This window comes from Tenebrio molitor, chromosome 1 (assembly GCF_963966145.1).
Source record: "Tenebrio molitor chromosome 1, icTenMoli1.1, whole genome shotgun sequence".
NCBI classification, from domain to species: Eukaryota; Metazoa; Arthropoda; class Insecta; order Coleoptera; family Tenebrionidae; genus Tenebrio; species Tenebrio molitor.
The window spans coordinates 35,099,903-35,120,478 of record NC_091046.1 but is presented as its reverse complement, the minus strand read 5'-3'; the positions used below and the strand labels follow the sequence as shown (position 1 = coordinate 35,120,478).

Below are 20,576 nucleotides of genomic sequence, written 5' to 3'. Positions count from 1 at the left end.
TTTATGTTACCGTTTCATTAAAAAATAAAGCCTTTATGTAAAAATGAAACATTTATTTTCTCTTAATTACTTATGAATGTCACAGTATTTTAATTCCATTAATCATTAACTTCATAATAATATACAAAGTAGGTACTGTCGCGAGCAATAATTTTTTTTTTGTTCGACACTGTCAGAATTTGAGAATTTTCTCCTATGTGAACGGATTTTGATAAATGTCAACTTGTCAAAACGAAACGTCAACGTAATTTTAAAGATTTTAAGCGATTTGGGGCCTTTAAGGGGGTCGTCAAACAAAAAAACGTTGTATTCAACTCGTTCTTGTGTAAACTGAACTTTTTTTGGCACTCGTGGGCCTTTAAAACGCTCGTTTCACTCGTGTTTTAATCTGGCCCAATTTACACAGGAACTCGTTAAATAAATAACTATTGGCCGTCAATGTCATTTCAAAATCTGGTTAGATTGTCACAAATTAAAAAAAAATCCCTGTCTGATTATGCCCATGTCAACAAAGCGTAAACAAAAATGAGGAAAAAATGCCATTCAACATGATGATAGGTTATGATATTTATGACCGTTTTAAAATGGAGCATTTTCCATTGCATCAAAGAATGACATTGACGACCAAAATTTATTGCTCGCGACTGTACATTCTAAAAACTTTAAGGCCCGGTTGTATAAAGCGTTCTCAATTCGTTGTTAAAGTTAACATACTGTCAAGCGATCTGATTGGGGGATATTTAACGTTGGATTTGAATCAGCCAATCAAATGGGCGGATTTTCGACTTTATGCGTTGTTAAGCTTTACGCAAGCGGGTCTAAGTATTGTAGGTATAAAGTTTTATTGAAAATAAATCATTCAGTAGTTAGAGGTAAAGTCAAAACGAAACATGACATCACGAATGTACAGTCGCGAGCAATAAAATTTGGTCATCAAGGTCTTTCTTTGACGCAATCGAAAATGCTTCATTGTAAAGCAATCGTAAATTTCATAACCTATCATCATGTTGTATGACATTGTCATTTTTTTCTAAATTTTTTGACGTGGGCATAATCAGGCAGGGAAATTGTTTAAATTTGTGACAATCTAACAAGGAGGTTAAAGTAAGAGGAGGGAAAGCAAGTTTGAAAAAGTGATGCCACCCCCAGCAAATCGTGCAGAACCATAAAAGGTTGCTAAACAAGGGTGGTTGGTGGGGATGGTACCAGTGGCGTAGAAAAGACGGGGCGCACAGATGCATTTATTGTAATTTGTAACATAAAGTACATGAAAAAAATTAACAAAAATAAAAGAAGTAAATTTATAATTCAGAAAAAACTATAAGTACATGACGGGGCGCACTGGAGCATTTGTTGTAACATAAAAACGCTTAACACCTTGTTGCGGGGGTTAAAGGAACGCCACTGGCGTCAAAGCGATGCGATACCCGGTGGGCCGTTCAAGGACGTTCGCGGTCATAAAAGGTTGCTGGAGAAGGAACGATTGGCATTTGGCATCACTTTCAATGCATTACCAGCATAGGGCGCTTTCCCTCCTCTTACTTTAACCTCCTTGCAATCTAACCAAATTTTGAAATGACATTGACGACCAAAATTTATTGCTCGCGACAGTAGAACGGTTGAATCCAGCTTACGTCTGACAGTGACGGAGTCAAAAATAAAAAAATATTTTTCTCCCTACCGGTTAGAAATGTAGGCTGTGGATACCTCATTTGAGGTGAGAAAATTCAACTTTCTCGCTAAGGTAAGAAAGTTAATATTGAAATGTTTAAGGTAAAACTGTACCAAAATACAAATGTCAAAAGTGTCAAAAGTGAAATAAGTTATTGATAAATGAAAGCCAATTCAATGAAGTAAGTCGGTAGGTCAATCATATAATCTGGAAAATAAACAGATAAGCTAGGTAGGTAGATTACTTGACCCTGTTTATATCAAATTTTCGAACAAACCTCAAATCTTCAAATGCGATGACAAGTTAATTAAACAAATAACACAATTCTCAAAATTTTCGTTTTAATCACGAATATAACCATCTTTTTTGACTTTTTTCAACAAAGTTGTGCCGGTAGGGAAAAAAATTGTATTCAAACCTTGTTAAGAAAGTGTCCTTGCAGACCTTAGGCACTTACAAACCTCGTCTACGACTCGGTTTATAATCTTTGCCTGCGGTCTGCAAGAAACCACTTTCTTACCTTGGTTTGAAATATACTATTTCTGTTATTTACGCTACACAGGATGTTAGGGGAATGTTCTGAATAGTTTTCATTATTCTATTAGAGGTTCTACAACAAAAGTAGATGACCTTGGTGTACAATTTCTTTCATCAGATGAAGAAAATTGTAGGTGCGTTTTGTTGGGTCATCCAGACTGAACGGAATGCATCCCACCAACAAAACGGCTTAAAATTTTTGACAGTTTTGTCATAAAATCCCCACTTTCTAACATTCAAACCGACCATTCTATGTAGTTTTAACGGAATGAAAAGTTTCGTCGGAGTCGGTTTTGTGCACCAATAAAACGGTCGTTCCACCATAAACCGATTCCGGTTATGTCCCAACAAAACGTACCTTGTGTTTTGGTTAAGTTTTTGCCCCTAAACTAACGATTGAATGATACACCCCTGCCAGCGCTAAATTGGAGAGCGCGCATCCTAAGCTCCGCCCTGTCATGTTTCGTTTTGACTTTATTTAAGTAATTATATGTAATAATTACAATTATCAAACAAAAAACTCAATTAAACATGATGAAATAAATTACATGTAAATTATTTAAACAATTGTACAAAGTTTCTCCTTATAAGAATTTGATTTTTAAAAATGTTGAAAACATCAATCAGAAGGTGAAATATTCTGCGCTGCTGCAATTAATGTGTCATGTATTTCTTTTGCATATGCCACTTGAGCACTGGCCGTGGCAAGAAACTGTGGATATGTCAGCATATTCTCATTCATTCCCAGATTTTCACTTCTGTGAGGAGCAACAGGTATATGTAAATATCGATTACTACTCTCAGCTTGACTAAGACATTTGATGGAAGTTTTCTAAAATTGCATAATTTTATAACAAAAATTTGCAACTTGGAATAATAACTATTCCTTACCAAATGTAACTCAATTTGATCACATATTGAGTAAAATTCTTCTAAAACCTTATCAAAACGTGGTATCGGAACATCTACACCTTTCCTAAAATTCAAAGAAATCATAATTACATTTTATTAAACCTAAAAACTCTTCAGCTTAAACTTACCATGAACCTGCATCTACTTGGCTGTTCTGATTTAAAGTTTGTGCTGCAGTTTTTATGGTATTCTAAAATTAAAACACTTAACAAACATGTATATTAGAATGTATAATCTAAACTTACAGAGAGAGAATCTCTTAAAGGCCCAACGAGAGTTTTTATTTTTGAAATATTATCTAAAGGTGGTGGTGGTTGTTGTTGCTGTTGTTGCTGCTGCTGTTGCTGTTGTTGTTGCTGTGGCGGTGGATTAGGTTGAGGAATCATGCCCATTCCCACAACATTCATTTTCAACAAAACTAATTGATAATAATAAAAAAATATATTCAAAAGATTCTTTTTCTTAATACCTTTTTTAAACTTAGTGTTAAATAATTTAAACAATCACTGAATAGGGGCAATGGATCAATGAATAGGGACAATGAAAAATTAAAAAACAATCATTGATCACATAAACATTTAACAGCTGACTAATGTCAGAGATAACGCTAAAGTACCATTACTACCGTTGTTGGCGTTAGGTTGGCACTAGTGGTTACTAGGTACACCCACACCCTACACTACACCACTCACCACACCAATTGTCCAATGGAAATTTAAAATACTTATTTGTGACGGAAATTTAAAACAAATAAAAATCTTAAATTTTGACAAATCTTTAGTTATTTGCGATGATGGTGAATTAATATCTCTTTCATACCTAATCATTAATAACGTCTTGGACTGACGCTGGAAAACTCTTCTATGAGCAAAGAAATTATTATTAAAGGTCTCATAACCTCTAGTTCACATTTTGACACAAGTGACATCCAAGTCCCTAATATAAAATAGGGATGACCGTTTTTTTTTTCATTAAGTATCCATCAATTCTTAAGCGAATTCAAAAAATAATATCTTGGTAAAAGATTTAAAATTCAACTAATGATTAAATGATTTCTGTTTTATAATAGTTGAGATAGAAACCTGTAGATGGACATCAAATCAGCATCTTTTATCAAATAATTAATATTTAGCACGTTTTATTCGACAAATTTTATTATATAAAAAAATTAAATGATATTTAAGATCTAAGGCACCTATGTTGAAGTATTCTTTTCTTTTTAATTGTTAAATTGAATTACCTAGTCGTGAATTTGAGACTCATAAGGTCAAAATCATATGATCAATCAGGCTGTCACGAGCTGTCGTTGCTGAATTCAATGTAATAGGCGTTGTCGGTGTAGTGTCGCCAATTAAAAGGGTATTTTTTCGTTTTGAAAGATTATTAACAACCCACAGCCATGGCGTTAAGCGATGTTGATGTACAAAAGCAGGTAAGTAATTAAATAGAATAAAAAATTACGGTCACTGTCATGTTAAATATGTTAATATTGTAACTTATTTATTTTAAAATGCACTAATATTTCATTGCTGCTACTAATACTACTTAATATGTAGATCAAGCATATGATGGCTTTCATTGAACAAGAAGCCAATGAAAAAGCCGAAGAAATTGACGCTAAAGCGGAAGAAGAATTCAACATTGAAAAAGGCCGTCTTGTCCAACAACAAAGGTTGAAGATCATGGAATATTATGAAAAGAAGGAAAAGCAAGTTGAATTGCAGAAGAAAATGTATGTAAATTATATTATAGTGTGAGTTGTAATAATGTCATGTGATACATTTCAGTCAATCATCGAACATGCTCAATCAGGCACGTCTAAAAGTGTTGAAAGTGCGTGAAGATCATGTTCACAGTGTGTTGGATGACTCTCGCAAACGTCTTGGAGAAATTACACATGATCAAGCCAAGTATTCACAACTCCTGGAGGCTCTCATCCTTCAAAGTCTTTACCAGGTATTAATCTTACCTTAAGCTAAGAGAATGCATTCCTACTTTTATTTTTATTTCATTTCACTTTCGTTTTTTTAGTACTTGGGAATCAGTGACAAGGTATCACATTAAAATCTTCTTTTCTTGTCTAGGAAATTTTAGTTGTCTTTAAAAATCTGTCGCATACTACTCTAGCATATGATTATTATTTTAGTTAGGTTATAGTTAGGTATTACAGTTAACCCAGCATGAAGCCTGGACATCTGATGATATTAACATCTGAATAATAAATTAGTTATAAGTTAGCTTAGTCTAGTATAGAATAGTTTTCCAATTGGGATTGACCAGATATTAAAGTTTTTTTCTGTTTGTAGTTGTTTGAGAATACTATTATAGTGAGAGTCCGATCGCAGGACAGGACAATAGTACAAGGCATCCTCCCAGTGGTTGCAACAAAATACAGAGATGGCACTGGAAAAGATGTACATCTTAAAATTGATGATGAAACTCATCTTCCATCTGAAACTACTGGGGGCGTCGAGTTATATGCTCAGAAAGGAAAAATTAAGATCAACAACACCCTGGAAGCTCGTTTAGAATTGATTGCCCAGCAGCTTGTTCCAGAAATCCGTACAGCATTGTTTGGACGTAATGTCAACCGTAAATTCACAGATTAAATTAAGGAGACAATTCTCTTCATTTCATGTAATTTTAATTCCACGCATTATAAATTAAATGCGCCATCATAATAATTGTAAATTAAATTGTGTGTTGGAACTTTATTGTATTCAGTTTATAGAGAACTATTATAAAAATGTATTCCATTCTTTGTGTAGTTAAAATTTAGCTTCAGAGTTGTGGTGGTTGGTAAAGTCATGTAATTAGAATTTTACAACCTCCCGTGTAAATAGCTGGATGTTAAAAATAAAAACATATAAAAAATGCTTCAGAACATTTTATGTTGCAGCTTAAGCTGAATCTTGTTTTGTTATTTAATTCGCTTTCTGTAGGTATCACTAATGATTAATAAATGTAAATATTTAATAGGAGATGAAGTAATTCGTTGGTATGCATGTTTAGATGCCAATTCATAAATAAAATTAATTAAGTCACAAACAAATGATAGATACAGGCGGCTACAATAATGTTTACTTTTCAGTATCGTCTTTTTTTTCAACATCAAGGTAATTTTATTAAACGAAAGCATAATTAAGAAAATACTAGTAGTGAACGATGAGAGGAATTTGCCTTCAAAAAGATCGTGCTTATCTAGGGTGCTTATACTGACAGAATAATTGTTTGGTGGAACTATTTACAAAAAGCATCGTTACCAAGGGTTAGGTTGTTATATTGTTATAGGTATATTACACAAGATATTAATTTTAACTGCGATGTTTTATTTTACGCCAGTTACATTCCTTGTTCTTAAAACTGAAGTTTTCACAAGCATCTTCCAAATTTAATTGCATTAGTTGCGTATATTATTAAATTTTATATCAAGAAAAACATTGAACACGCGATCATCACAGATAAAATATTGTGCGCAATGATGATTGGCCTTGCTATATCCAGTCACGTTATTATTAATTATCTGCATCAAAGAGGCGATTCATAAAAATGTAGGTACCTACCAAATTGATAGTTTTTATTTTGTGCAAATAAGATCTCTTAGTTCTAATCTCATTTTGTCATCTGAGCAGTACATTTTCCTACTGTAAATATGACTTAGATTGTTGCTCAAGTGCGGGTAGTCACCTGGAAAACTGTCATGTTGTAAACGTCAACGGAAAAAAACGCCACATTTATCTCTTGCAGAAAAATTAAGGGTTGTTACATTACTGGAAGAGGGTTGGTCAGAAAGGAGGGTAGTAGTCAGGTTCAACATAGCCAGGAGCTTTTCTGTATAATAGGCAGAAATAACGTAGAGGTCTATCTTCATATCATGGAAAATATCATTCTACCATCAGTGAATGCGGTCTTCCCCCAAAGTAATTTTATTTATCAGCACTACAATTGTCCTATTCATACACCTAGAATTATCTCATATTGGATGGAGCAGCAAGGAATACGAGTTCTGTCTTGGTCTTCGCGCAGTCCGGACTTGAACCCCATTGAAATTGTGTGAGGTTTAATGATAAAGAAAACTTCAATGATATATGGAATAGAATTCAAAAAGAGTGGAACGAATTAACTCGAAACTATACTGAGGTTTTAGTAGCATCAATCCGGAAAAAATGGGGCTGCTACAAAATATTAGTTTTTATATAGGTAGGTAGTTTTTTTTTGTTACATTCTCTTACAATGTTCTTATGTTTCTGCAATAAACAATAAACATGTTATTTATTGTTCACGGAAGGTGTGAATTAATACGTGGTATTTGTGCATGCGTCTCTAAGATAATGAGGTGAAAGCCTGATTTACCAAATTTAATGGAAAAGTCACGGAGTGTCAAATCGTTGCTCAGATTTTATTAACCGCAACCGTACTATGTTTTCGTTTCCTTTTCATCACTGAATAAATTCTAAATGTGTAGCTATACAGGTGTCCCAGAACTCGCTCCCCAGAGAAAAAAGGAGAAATCTACAAAAAATGACAAATACTTACCTACATAATCCCAAAGAATAGTTATTTGTATATCAAGGATGCGAAATCGTTCTTTGACGTACCGAGAGAAAAATTGATGCCGAGGTCGTTTAGGCCGAGGCAAGACAATCTCAAGGTCGTCAAAGGATTTCGCAGCCATGGTGTACACAACATTTTGTGTGCAACCGAAAATTTGTAATTAGGTATAGTTTTCCCATTTATAATTTGGTTTTATGGCAGTGCAATTGTAATTATTAGGGGCTGGGGTTGTGGTTTTGGCAATAGACGTGAAGATATTGTAGCCTGGTCAGACAACAGAGAAGAGACCTTCTTTTACAGTCCTAGGATTTATAGCGGTAGTTGCCTATTGTCGGGGTATTTAACTCCCTGACAACAGGGCTGGTAGTAAAACCAAATTATAAATGGGAACACTATACCTATAAAATGAACACGTAAAATTTCCTTCGCTGTCGATAAAAATAAATTCGGCTGACATGTCGCTGCGTCGCTATAGAAACGACATAAATAAAACAATTCATTTTGAAAAAATTTGTAGAAATGCCGGAAGAAAATTACGATGTTTCAGTTCCGTGTACTATTGCGGGCAAAAAAAGTGGGACATCAAATTTCTGTCAGTTTTGAAAAATTCGATGTAGTTCAAGATTTATTGTCATTTTTTTGACACTATTCTAGCTGACACTTTAAAAATTTATTTTATACTCCTATTTTCCTTTTCCAAATGCCCTCTTCTTTTGATAGAGGTAGATTTTGATTGGGACTTCGCATTAAATTAATATCCACTACGTGCTTAAGTAAAGTTGACGCAAGTTGCAAAAAACCACTTGTCATTTGCAACAGCATTTTTTTCATATTTTTGAATCAGATAAAGGCACAAAGGAACCAGAAAATCATAGTTTGCATTGAATATTTTCCATATAAGTACAGTTTTAAAGTAATTTCAATTTACTAATGGCATAAAATAGCTGTTGCAAAAGGCAAAGTGGTTTTTTGCAACTTGAGTCAACTTTACTTACAATCATTCCCTACAACCTACAATAGGTACAGTCGATGGACAAATAAAACTGGGACAAAAATGACAATCACATAAGTCAAAATTTACAAATTTGCATCGTTTAATTACGGCTTTATCACAAATAGGTTAACTTTGGTATGACATATTATATAGACACTGACAAATATATTGACAATTCAATGGTCTGATTTACATAGATTAAATTTTAAGTGTCCCAGTTTTATTTGTCCATCGACCGTACCTACTTAATGACAACGTCAATCAATTCAAAGTAGGGTTAGAATCAGATAAGGGTTATTTCATATTAAAAGTCAAGACAATGACGGTGATGTCCCACTTTTTTTGCCCGCAATAGTAAATCTACAAAATGTAGGTACAGTCGCGGCCTTTGAAATCTCGGACAGGAAAGATTTAAACACTCTGTATAAATTCCGAAATTTGATTAGCGTAAACAGGGTTTTCATCAAAGACTATAAAGTCACTGTCAGTTTTTGACATATTAGATCAGAGTCGTGCGTAACTTTTGAAATGCCGCAATTATTTGATTTGCAAAAAGTGTTATCATCACCAGACTGAGGGACGGTGTGATTATAAGGGCCATAGCGAGAGAAATTAATGTAGATAAAAACACTGTGTTATTGGCAAAACGTAAATTTGCACAAACTGGGACCATCGGAAAAAAGCAAGGCACGGGAAGGAAGAAGGTATCACAGGGTAATGATGATGCGTTGTTAGTCAACTTCCTTAGAGAAAATCCCTTTGCCACTTTAATACGAGCCAAAATTGCTACAAATTTTCCAGACTCAACAAAAACGGGGCGCAAAAGGATAAGACAAACTGAACTTGGGAATTCGATCTGTGGCTAACAATATTGTTTTGACTGTTGCAAACAAAAGGGAAAGACCGTTTTAGCGTTTTGGCCATCAATACTTAAATAAATGACGATAACTTTTGGGCAAATATAATTGTCTCGGATGAAAAGACTTTCCAGTCATGCAGCAATGGACGTGTTCGTGTATAGGTACCTATCGACCAATTAGGGAACGATTTGCAGACCAATACGTTCGTCAAATCAATCGCAGTGGAAGATTCTCGATAAATGTTTGAGGCTGGATAAGTTTACGACATGGACCTTACGAGGACTTGGGGTGTGTATAGTATTAAATATATGATAGTTATCGACGACAGACTAACGGCGGTGGTATACCGGATATTCTTCAAAACGCTATGTTACCGTCAGTAACTTAAGTTTTTGGCAATGATTTCACTTTCCAACACGACAATTCATATGGCTCATATTATTAGAGATTTTTTTTCAAGTGAACAATGTGCCGACATTGAATTGGCCAAGCAGGAGCCCCGACATGAACTGTCGATGCCAAGACCCCTTCAAAAGATGAGAGATGCGGAGATGCCGTTGATGCCGATGGCGCTCAAATAAAATATTAATTACTACCGTTTCGTTGTTTTCTTTAATTTATTATTTCAAGAATTATTTTTGCAATAAATTTTATGTTCTACACCTCTGATTTATGATGTTTGAATGACATTTTGAGAAACTTCACTTTTAATCTCATTTACAAAGCCAAAATTTTGGCATTGTCAAAGTGTCTTTGTTGTCAATGGCCGCGACTGTACAATACAGCAATATTATTTGTTGTTGGGTACAACTGTATGTCATATGAATGATATTATCACATTAAATTTGAAATTTTTTTTTTTTCGAAAACCTTAACGAACATTTTTTGGGCATAGGTATTTTTTTGTAAAAAACCCGAAACAGGTCGATTTTTGTTTCTCCTTGCCCACATTTTGGCATATATGGTTTTTGCATATCTGCTTCCGGAAGTTCGCAACCACCTCTAACTTTTTTTTTTCAAATAGAAGGGTATGCCAAGTGACACCTCGTTTGAAAGGCTATTCAGCAGGGAATACAATGTGCTATTTTTTTCCTGAATATTTTCAAAGCCTACATGCTAAAAAATAAAAACCCATTTTATAAGTTGAAGACTACTTAATGCAAAAAATGTTCAAAATGGATACCGTTTCTTTCTTAGCAAATTGCAAATAAGTAGTAACATGCATTCCTTACGTTTTGTAACATTTCCGGTGCAATTTGCCTCATTTCATGCCTAAAACTGAACAGTATTGATAACCCTAAGCAACGTATTAGGCATGAAATTAGGCAAATCTCACCGGAAATGTTACAAAACGTAAGGGATGCATGTTACTATCGATTTGCAATTTGCCAAGAAAGAAACGGTGCTCATTTTGAATATTTGTTGCATTAAAAAGATTTTAACTTGTAAAATTGCTTTTTATTTTTTAGCACGTAGGCTTTGAAAATACTCAGGAAACAAATAGTGCGTTGTATTCCTTGCGAAGTGGCCTTTCAAACGAGGTGTCACTTGGTATACCCTTACATTTAAAAAAAAAGTTAGGGATGGTTGTGTTCTTCCGGGAGGAGATATGCAAAAACCATATGCACCAAAATGTAGGCCAGGAAAAACAACAATCGACCTGTTGCGGGATTTTTTACAAAAATCGCTCATGTTATGAATTTTATTCCAGTTAAAGTTTCAACACTATAAAAGATAAGGAAAAACTTTTGTACTCGCAAATAATTTCAACGTCAATCTGTAACGGCTAAATGAACTCTACTGGCACACAACTATGTATTACAGCATTACCACTGTGGTTTATAGCACCACCAGTAAGTGTCAAATTGGATAAATTCAAATAAATAGCGCCAATGTTGGCACCTGGGGTGCCATCATAGCGACATTTCCCTACACATTTCACAAATAATTGTTCCTGTTAGAGTATGAAATTCAACTACATCTACGATACTCTTCAATTCGTCATACACTGTCGTTAATTACATTCTGGCTAGATATGGTGACTATCTGTTGTAATAATTCAGACGATAGATTGCAAATGTCCTTCGACCTTTAGCAAAAGGTTTCATCTGATAAAGTAAGTAAACTTCGTCCAGCGAGAGATTGGGAGATTTTAAATTGTATTAAATTAACCCAACACTACAAAATGCACTAGAATACATTAATTAGAGCATAATTTCATGGCAAAAATGTTACTGCTTAAAGCATATATTTCAAATTTTACATGCGCTAGGTACAGTTAATTTCAAAATTATCGAGTACATCTCAAAAATCAAGAAGTCGATTTATTACAGTTTTTTCCACATGTGAAGATGCCTGGCCGTCATATTTTTATATAAGTTAGGTAAGTTTGACAACATAAATGTCGCTGATATTGTAGAGCACCATTATATTGTCTGTTTTATCCTCTACACGGTGCTCTTCGCGATGTTATAATATTGGGCTAACCTCCGGATCGACCACCCTTCTTCTAATTTGGAAAGAATGACCACTTTCGCGTATTCGGTTAGATTAGACATTTTGTTTGTCAAAAATGACATTGATCTTTGACAAAAAATGTAAGTGCATTTTACACTGTAGAAAATTAGGTGTACTCTATAATTTTGAAATTAACTGTACTACTCCCTCTAAGTAGAATTTAGTGACTTTTATGTGAACCAATCTCTCGCTGGACAAACTATACCTACAGATAATAAGAATAAATTAATTAAGTAAATTCAAGTTTCTTATTTCGCAAAAACAACTCCTTTAATCTACGTTACCAAGTTGTTGTTTTTATGATTTTTAAAAATTATTTTATAACGTTTTTACTTAATGGTAATAGGTATCGTATGATCAAAAAGTCTTTGGATTATGGTTGCCGTGGAATTAACAAGATATCTTATGTAATTGGGTTTATTCGCCTCGTTTATGTTTAAATGAGTTCCGTGAGAGATTAGTGCTACTTTCAAGTACGCATAAAAACTACGGGCAGTAGAAGTAAATATTTCTATAGATGGTTTTTACACTTCATGGCTATCGCGATCCAAAGACTTTTTCATCATACTATACATACTTGTTCACGTTGGATTGAACATTAGTGGTGCAAATCGCACACATTTGGCATTAACTTTCATATGAGTTGTCATAGTAATAGATCAGTCATTTGCACCACAGCTGTTCTTCCCAACGTGAACAGGTATTACAATTTTTATTTACATACATATTTACTTGCTACCATAGTTACTTGTTAGTAATTGAGACTAGTTTACTAATCGTATATTGAATAGTTATTTTTTCTATAATTGATTCAAAAAATTGATACATATTCACGCATAGTTATCGACGTGTGAAGTGGGTCATTTTCTTACGTGCATTTTTTTTACATTGTTAGTACCTACTATACTACTATAGTAACTATAGTTAGAAACATTACACAACTTTTTCTGTTTTTTATTAGTTACCTAGCAACATGGTCATTGCGTTGATACTTCACATTTCCTTCGAAAATTTGAATTTTAAAATTTAGTTCTGAAAGCAATTACATATAGAAAAAATATTGCATATGTATTTCGTGCGTGAAGATGTTTTTTGTGCATTCAAAGACTTTTACTGCCTCGACCTGCATATCCGCGTAAAAAAGACCTTTTCATGCACAAAACACTCACTTCACGCACATAATATAAAAATAACTATTATGCAATAGTGTAAAGGAAACTTCAAGAACAATTGATTCAAAAAATATAACAAAAGATAATGTGAAATTTGGAGGTGCTTATAAGTAATTCAGAAAAAGTTAATTTTTATTAACAATTACGTCAGATGGAAGGTCACACAGGTATTTAATCATTTAACACAAAATATGTAACAGTAAAAACAAAAGATATTATATTAATAAGTTATTATCTTCATATTATCAAAAACTTGCTATCGTTTTAAAAATTATTACAGTTTGATTCGCAAATTTCGAAATACAGTTTATTTTAGTCTTGTTCCTTGCCCCCGTTATCATTCTATCTTCATCTTCGTCATATTCATTTATATACTGACGTACCAAAAAAACATCGAATAAGTATTTACATTATAAACTACACACGAACATATCTTATCCATTCGTGATTTGTTTGTTCCTGAGCTCCTGAGTATCATTTTAATGCTCGATTTACATTTAAAACATTCGTATAAAGTCAGTCTTCAACATGCCGTCAACTGGTAAGTACTGACTCTCTCTATTATGATAATAAATCTGAACCTGACCTTGCTCCCGAGGTCAAATATTTACCAATTATTTATTGGTGATTATTTCAATTATCAGGTCCAGGATTTGCTACCCCCTTGGATGCCATGAAAAATGGCCCAAGGGAAGAGTTACTCTATGTGGTGTGTATTCAACCCAATCAAACCCCCGAAAAGACCGACCTCTTAGCAACTGTTGACGTCAACCCATTATCACCTACTTACTGTCAGGTTATTACACATTTTTTTTTTTTAATTTTCATACTTACTGATTATTCTTTGTTAGGTCATTCACAGACTGAAAACTGGAAGACTTAACGATGAATTGCATCACAGCGGTTGGAATGTTTGCTCCAGCTGTCATGTCACCAAAGGATGTTGCGAAGTTCCAGTGCGAGACAAGTTAATTCTGCCGGCTTTGAATTCAGATCGAATCTATATTGTTGACACCGGCAAGAATCCTCGAGCTCCCACTATGCACAAGGTAACAGAAATGTACAATACTGCAAGAAAAAAATTATGTAATGTGTACCTAATTCTTAGAATTCAAAAACATGTACATATCATAAATAATAGATAAGGGAAAATAGCTTATCTGCTTGCACCAACGTACACATGGGTCTTCTTAACATTTCTCATATTTATTTTCCAAGAAAATTTGTTTTTGGCAACATATTGTTCACTGAAAAAATGTCTTTTATTTACATATATTGTTAACATTCAAGTTCAATGGATCAAAATTGTTTGTAAAAACAATTTAAGTACCTACATACTTTGAGATGTAAGACCTTAGGTCGTGTTGAAGTGGGTCAAAGACCAAACAACCAAACAGATTCTATTTGCTGTAATCAATTAAAATATTCAATTTTCAATATTGTAATTTATTATTTTATTATCAGGTGGTCGAAGCTGAAGAAATGCATCGTTTCAATTGCTCTACTCCGCATACAGCTCATTGTTTGGCAAGTGGAGAGGTAATGATATCGACAATGGGCGACACTGAAGGAAATGGAAAATGTGATTTTATACTGTTGGATGGTAAAACCTTTGAAGTGAAGGGAAACTGGGTCAAAAACAAAGGGGGAGTTTTTAATTACGATTTTTGGTATCAACCATATTTCGACGCAATGGTATCATCGGAATGGGGAGCTCCTAAAATATTCAAACGTGGATTTGACCCTTCTGACCCTCTGGACCCCAAAATCTACGGACGCTCTCTCAATTTCTTTTCTTGGTCCAAACGAGAGCTCATTCAAACTGTGAATTTAGGTCTGGATGGAGTTACCCCGTTAGAAATTCGATTCTTGCACGATCCAAAACAACCACAAGGTTTTGTAGGTTGTGGTGTAAATTCCAACATATACAGGTTGCACTATAAACAAATGTCACATATTTCTTCATCAGTTAATTTCTTTTCCTAGATTTTACCTGAAGGGTGATGGTACCTGGGCGGTGGATAAAGTTATCGACATATTACCTAAGAAGGTATCAGGGTGGGATTCAGATTATATCAATGGAATGATCACTGATATCGTAATTTCGTTGGACGACAAATATCTTTACCTAAACAACTGGCTTCATGGCGATGTCAGACAGTACGATATAACTGACCCTGCCCATCCTAAACTGACAGGACAATTATTCCTGGGTGGCAAAATCTTGAAAGACTCGAAGATCAAAGTCTTGGAAGACCTGGAACTAAAGGAACAACCAGATCCTGTTTACGTAAAAGGAAGACGCATTTTCGGTGGCCCTCAGATGATGCAATTGTCACTCGACGGAAAACGCTTGTACATAAGCTCGAGTTTGTTTTCACCTTGGGATCGTCAGTTTTACCCAGAAACTGTCGAACATGGGGCGACTATAGTCAAAATTGATATTGACACTGAAAAAGGTGGTATGAAATTGGACGAAAATTTCTTAGTTGATTTCGGAAAAGAACCAGACGGACCTCTTTTGGCTCACGAAATGAGGTTCGTACTTTTTTGTTTGAACCTTCAAACGTTGAATATGATGGGTGCCCTTCTGTTACAGATATCCAGGAGGGGATTGCACGTCCGACATCTGGCTTGCGCAAGACTAAAAATGTAATGTCATGTAATTTTGTTAAATAACCTCTCAAATTATCGAGGCATTTACATATCTTATATACGTGAAATATATCTAAAAGTCACAAATTGTTGGCCATTTTAATTTTAATATTACACAATTTATTTTTAATTATACCTGAATCATAATCTCTGTTTTTGACACTAAAATGTGTGCAAAATCGGCCCCTTAAAACACTAAAGCTTTAAAGTCGCTTAGGTAACAACAAATTCACCTATATTTTGAACAATGGTAAATAGATATTTGCACACAATTTATAATAGCAACGAAACAACAACAATTGACCATTTCTACATCAACGACTAATGACCGATTACTTCGGAAAAGGTATTTCAATTTACTTTTTTTGTTATAATTTTCAGATTGTAGTGCAGGTATAAAAAAAATAGTGTATGATACACGTTTTATAAGAACCTTTAAAGCACTTGCAACGTTAAAAGCACTCCGCTACGCGTCGTGCTCTTAAACTCGTCGCGCCTGCTTTAAAGGCTTCCTTATAAACTTGTATCATAATACAGGGTGTTTTCGAAGTTGAGGTGTTCCTTGTAACACGAGATACTATACCTTATTCTTAAGAATTTTAGCCTAAATCTTCTTAGTAAAATGTTTGTATTAACGGAGATAATTGATTGTATATTTTTATTGTTTTCTAAAATTTAGAGTCCGATCCTGTCTATTTCTCCGCTGTACTAGATTAATAACTGACGTGGCCCAAGATGGTGTCTTTCTGGAAATCGCTCTGCGTACTCTCTGGACGCCGCAGCTGCATTCTGATAACGTGATAACGTTGCCCATACATACAGCAACATATCTGTGAGCTCATTATTTTCGTAATGATAAAGCCATTCCGACTAATTAGATGACAACTCTGACAGTATTTTTGATTAACGTCCATGCTCATTTGATTTTTTTTTTGTCAATTCTAATTTCTAACAAATCAGCGCAAATTTGAGCAGGCCCGGTTTCAAAAATTTCAAAAAAATTAATTTATTGTATCTTCATTGTCGTACACATTTTACTAAGGTGATTTTGGCTAAAACTCTTTAGAACAACGCATACTATCACATGTTAAAAGGAACACCTCAACTTCGAAAACACCCTGTATACTATTTCGTGCCTCCGGCCGGAATTCGGTAGTTTGTAGATTTCGAAATCGTCCAAAAACACATGCGTTGCCGGCCTAGTCCAGCAAAACGTAGGGATTTTGAGTTCTCATTGGTTTCGGTTGGCATGTGTTATCAGAATTCTGTCAAGCGTCAATGTTAATTCTGTGCATGGCTCGTTAAAAATGTTTTTCTATTTACAATAATGTACAAACTACAAAGAAGCAATATTTAACTAAAATTAATTGATTAAAATTACGTTTTAAGTGTTTTGATTGTTTTGAGCCACTTCTTGAATATGGGCTGGTGTATCCACTACACCAAATGTTTCAGGAAAATGTAAAAAAAAAACAAATTAATTAAATTTAAAAAATGTCAGGAAACAAGAGCGATGTTGATTTTACATTTTAAATGTTTAAGTGTTGCCAACACAAAAGTCGGCACAAAAAATTTTGTGTATCACACATCCAGAAACTATTTTGCGAGCATTCGTACTTGCAATACTCGACTGCGACTCGTAGAGCAATCCGTACTCATGCTCGCAAACGTGCAGTTTCTGGCCTTGTGATACAAAAAAGAAATAACTATTGTTTTTTGTAGAATTTCTTTTTCAAAATAATTTAATCATCATTACGTTCTAATAATTTTTAACAGATTGCTTGTTTGCACAATTTAATTTAATATCTGAGTTGCAATATATAAAATATTTTACTAATTTACACACTATTGTTTGCAGATATTTTATTATCTCATTTTCTAGCATATCGTACGTAAGATAAGGGGTAGTACATACGAGTACGTACAAAGTTCAAAAAATAATCTAATTTATTTTACCTTCAACAAAAAACAATTTTTACAAAATGATAAACTTTATAGTAAAGATTAAGATGGGAAAGTACACCTTTGATTATGTTGAAGTGTTATTTTTTTGTCTGCTAGTGTGTTTAATTCGTATAATTGTACAGGATCATTATAAATGATTGTCCCATCTCAGTTGGCGTACACAAATCTTGGATGTCCGTCAGCCTCGCAACGTTAGACAAACTATAGTATGAATATTTTTTCCTGGTAGGCGGTTGCGCGCGCCATTTACAGAATCCTGCAACGAAATGCGATCGTCCTATTGGTTACACTATTCCACTAACCAATAAGATAGGGAGGTCGCATTTCGTTGCAGAATTTCGTAAATTTTGTAAATACCAGGAAAAAATATACTATAGTAGACAAATTTCCACTACCGCCAGGAGCGCCACCTACCGGCGATACTAGTCTTCACTCATGTTATGAGGCTTTGGGCACATTCTACTACGTCACCAACGCCTGGTGCGATGAGACAAGCATTTATAATGACCTGTATAAGATGTGAAAAACCAAATCACACATTTACAAAAGCGATATTTTCGTATGAGGCTGGTATGTTTATAATTAAAGCTCGGATTCTATGCAAATTGCATATTTGTTTCTATGACGTATATAGACAAAATTTTGGATTTTCTGGGCGTATTAACAAATTTTGAATGAAATTACGTCATTTTGAAAATGCATATTTTGCATATTTTAAGCACCTTGAGCATATTTTGGGAAAAATGCATATTAGTGCATATATCTCCAATTTTCCAGATTTTTTTTGTCAAAAGTATGGAATAAATTCATTAAAATTACAAAAAATAATTTAAATCTTTGGACGGGTCAATTTTAGTTTATATGTAGGTACATATTTTAATCCCAAACAAAATTCCAAGGAATCATTTGTTTTCGAGTGATGACATCATCGGCATTTTTTTTAATAGAAACCCCCTATTTTTTTTTATTCTGATATCCCTTTTAATTGTCTAAACGACAGAATAAAAAATTTGTTATCTTACATCAGGAAAAAAATAAATTTTATAACGAACAAAAACAAGTCAAAAAATCAAGTTTACAGGGTCTATAAGAACTGGCGGACCAAAATAATACGGTGAATTCATCATCTTCTGGGAATAATAGGAAAAATGTTAAAAAAAATCTATCTTAAATAGTGATTAGGAAAGAAGTAATTTAAACTAACCAATCCTGTTGTTGATGTTAAGTTACCTATAAATTAGTTTTCTTGCTTTATTTGTAATGCATTTCAAATGTTGCATATGCATATTTGGGTATCCGCATTGTTTGTGCAATGGCGGACGTTTTTAGGTTATAGTATTTCTGCTAGGATGTTCCCTATTGGGAAAATGAACTGCGTACTTCTGAGCAGCAACTGTGGCACTCTCATCAGTGTCATCACACTGTCCATATAAAAATATTCTGAAGAAGTAAACATTAAGCGTTTTTAATGACTTTTGTAATTGTCAGAAATAATTTATTATGACATAATATTCAATTATGTATTATGTCTTTGCAACAATCAAATTTGTTTCGATAGTTACTAATATAATTTTTTAAGGTAATTTTATATCTACACGCGATTGGTCAATTAACAACGTTCTTATTTTAAAATCCAATGAGGATACATTTAAAAAAATATTTTTCCTATTATTCTCACAAGATGATGATTTCACCGTATTATTTTGGTCCGCCAGTTTTGATAGACCCTGTATAAATCAAACAGTCAAATAGTTTCAGTTTCAATCGTTTGTGTTATTTGTTTTACAAAACGTTTTCGAAAATGGCTCATTTAACAGAAACACAACGTATAGATTGTAGAAATTTTAATTTTGATTGGGTGCGGGGATAAGACTAGATAAAACTAAAACACAAGGAATTTCTTCATAGACTTGTTTATTGTCAACAAACTGGGGAATGGCAATTCAAACATTTAATTCCTTAATTTTAAGCACTTTTTATAATTATAACACAGTTTTTGACTTGTTTTTACTTGGTTTTAAAATAGGTATTTTTATAAACTAAAATTGACCCGTCCAAAGATTTTTTTTAAAGTAAAGTTTGTTTAATTTTTAATGAATTTATTCCATACTTTTGCCGCTCACTGTATATTAATAAATTTTGAATAAATAGATTAATTCTGTGAAATGTCTTTTTTTATAATAGTAATAGAGCATAATTATAGAATGTTTATGCATATTTTTGCATATTTAAGTGCATTTTTAGTTAAAAAGTGTGCATATACAGGGTGTCCCAAAATTGGTGTACAAACTACTTACTACCTTATCGAGGATGTTTAAATGTACATGAAAAAATATGGAAAAAATGTTTCCGACAAAAAAATTTATTATTTTTATTATCATTATTAACGATAATATGTACAATGTAAACTAAGATATATTCGTACATCATTACCTTGCATTGTTACCGTAGTGGATTTAATAGTATATTATGATACAAGTTTATAAGGAAGCCTTTAAAGCACGCGAGACGAGTTTAAGAGCACGACGCGTAGCGGAGTGCTTTTAACGTCGCAAGTGCTTTAAAGGCCCTTATAAACGTGTATCATAATCTGAAAATTATAAATTATAACAAAAAAATTAAATTGAAATACCTTTTCCGAAGTAATCTGTGTCATTAATCGTTGATATAGAAATGGTCAATTGTTGTTGTTTCGTTGCTATTATAAATTGTGTATTTACCATTGTTGAAAATATAGG

General features: G+C 33.6%; 3 protein-coding genes across 4 annotated transcripts; 2 read left to right on the top strand and 1 right to left on the bottom strand.

Annotated features, from left to right (window-relative positions):
* Nucleotides 1-2,665: 2,665 nt before the first annotated feature.
* On the bottom strand, nt 2,666-3,765 carry ix (intersex). Its single transcript, XM_069062118.1, has 5 exons — nt 3,591-3,765; nt 3,367-3,539; nt 3,250-3,311; nt 3,101-3,185; nt 2,666-3,041 (listed from the first exon to the last, which is right to left on the bottom strand). The coding sequence occupies exons 2-5, from the start codon at nt 3,526-3,528 to the stop codon at nt 2,829-2,831; spliced, it is 522 nt and encodes a 173-aa protein (XP_068918219.1). The 5' UTR covers nt 3,529-3,539; nt 3,591-3,765; the 3' UTR covers nt 2,666-2,828.
* Nucleotides 3,766-4,389: 624 nt separating this feature from the next.
* On the top strand, nt 4,390-6,439 carry Vha26 (V-type proton ATPase subunit Vha26). 2 transcript variants are annotated; one of them, XM_069061963.1, is made up of 5 exons: nt 4,390-4,553; nt 4,678-4,853; nt 4,909-5,077; nt 5,153-5,173; nt 5,428-6,439. In XM_069061963.1, the coding sequence occupies exons 1-5, from the start codon at nt 4,521-4,523 to the stop codon at nt 5,728-5,730; spliced, it is 702 nt and encodes a 233-aa protein (XP_068918064.1). In that variant the 5' UTR covers nt 4,390-4,520; the 3' UTR covers nt 5,731-6,439. The 2 variants fall into 2 exon arrangements, with proteins under 2 accessions (XP_068918064.1, XP_068918144.1); XM_069062043.1 differs by lacking the exon at nt 5,153-5,173 and having other exon boundaries at nt 4,392-4,553.
* Nucleotides 6,440-13,602: 7,163 nt separating this feature from the next.
* LOC138141156 (methanethiol oxidase) lies at nt 13,603-15,960 on the top strand. The gene is made up of 6 exons (XM_069061859.1): nt 13,603-13,759; nt 13,863-14,014; nt 14,070-14,267; nt 14,683-15,149; nt 15,205-15,756; nt 15,818-15,960. Exons 1-6 carry the CDS (start codon nt 13,747-13,749, stop codon nt 15,864-15,866), a joined length of 1,431 nt encoding a protein of 476 aa, XP_068917960.1. The 5' UTR covers nt 13,603-13,746; the 3' UTR covers nt 15,867-15,960.
* Nucleotides 15,961-20,576: the final 4,616 nt, after the last annotated feature.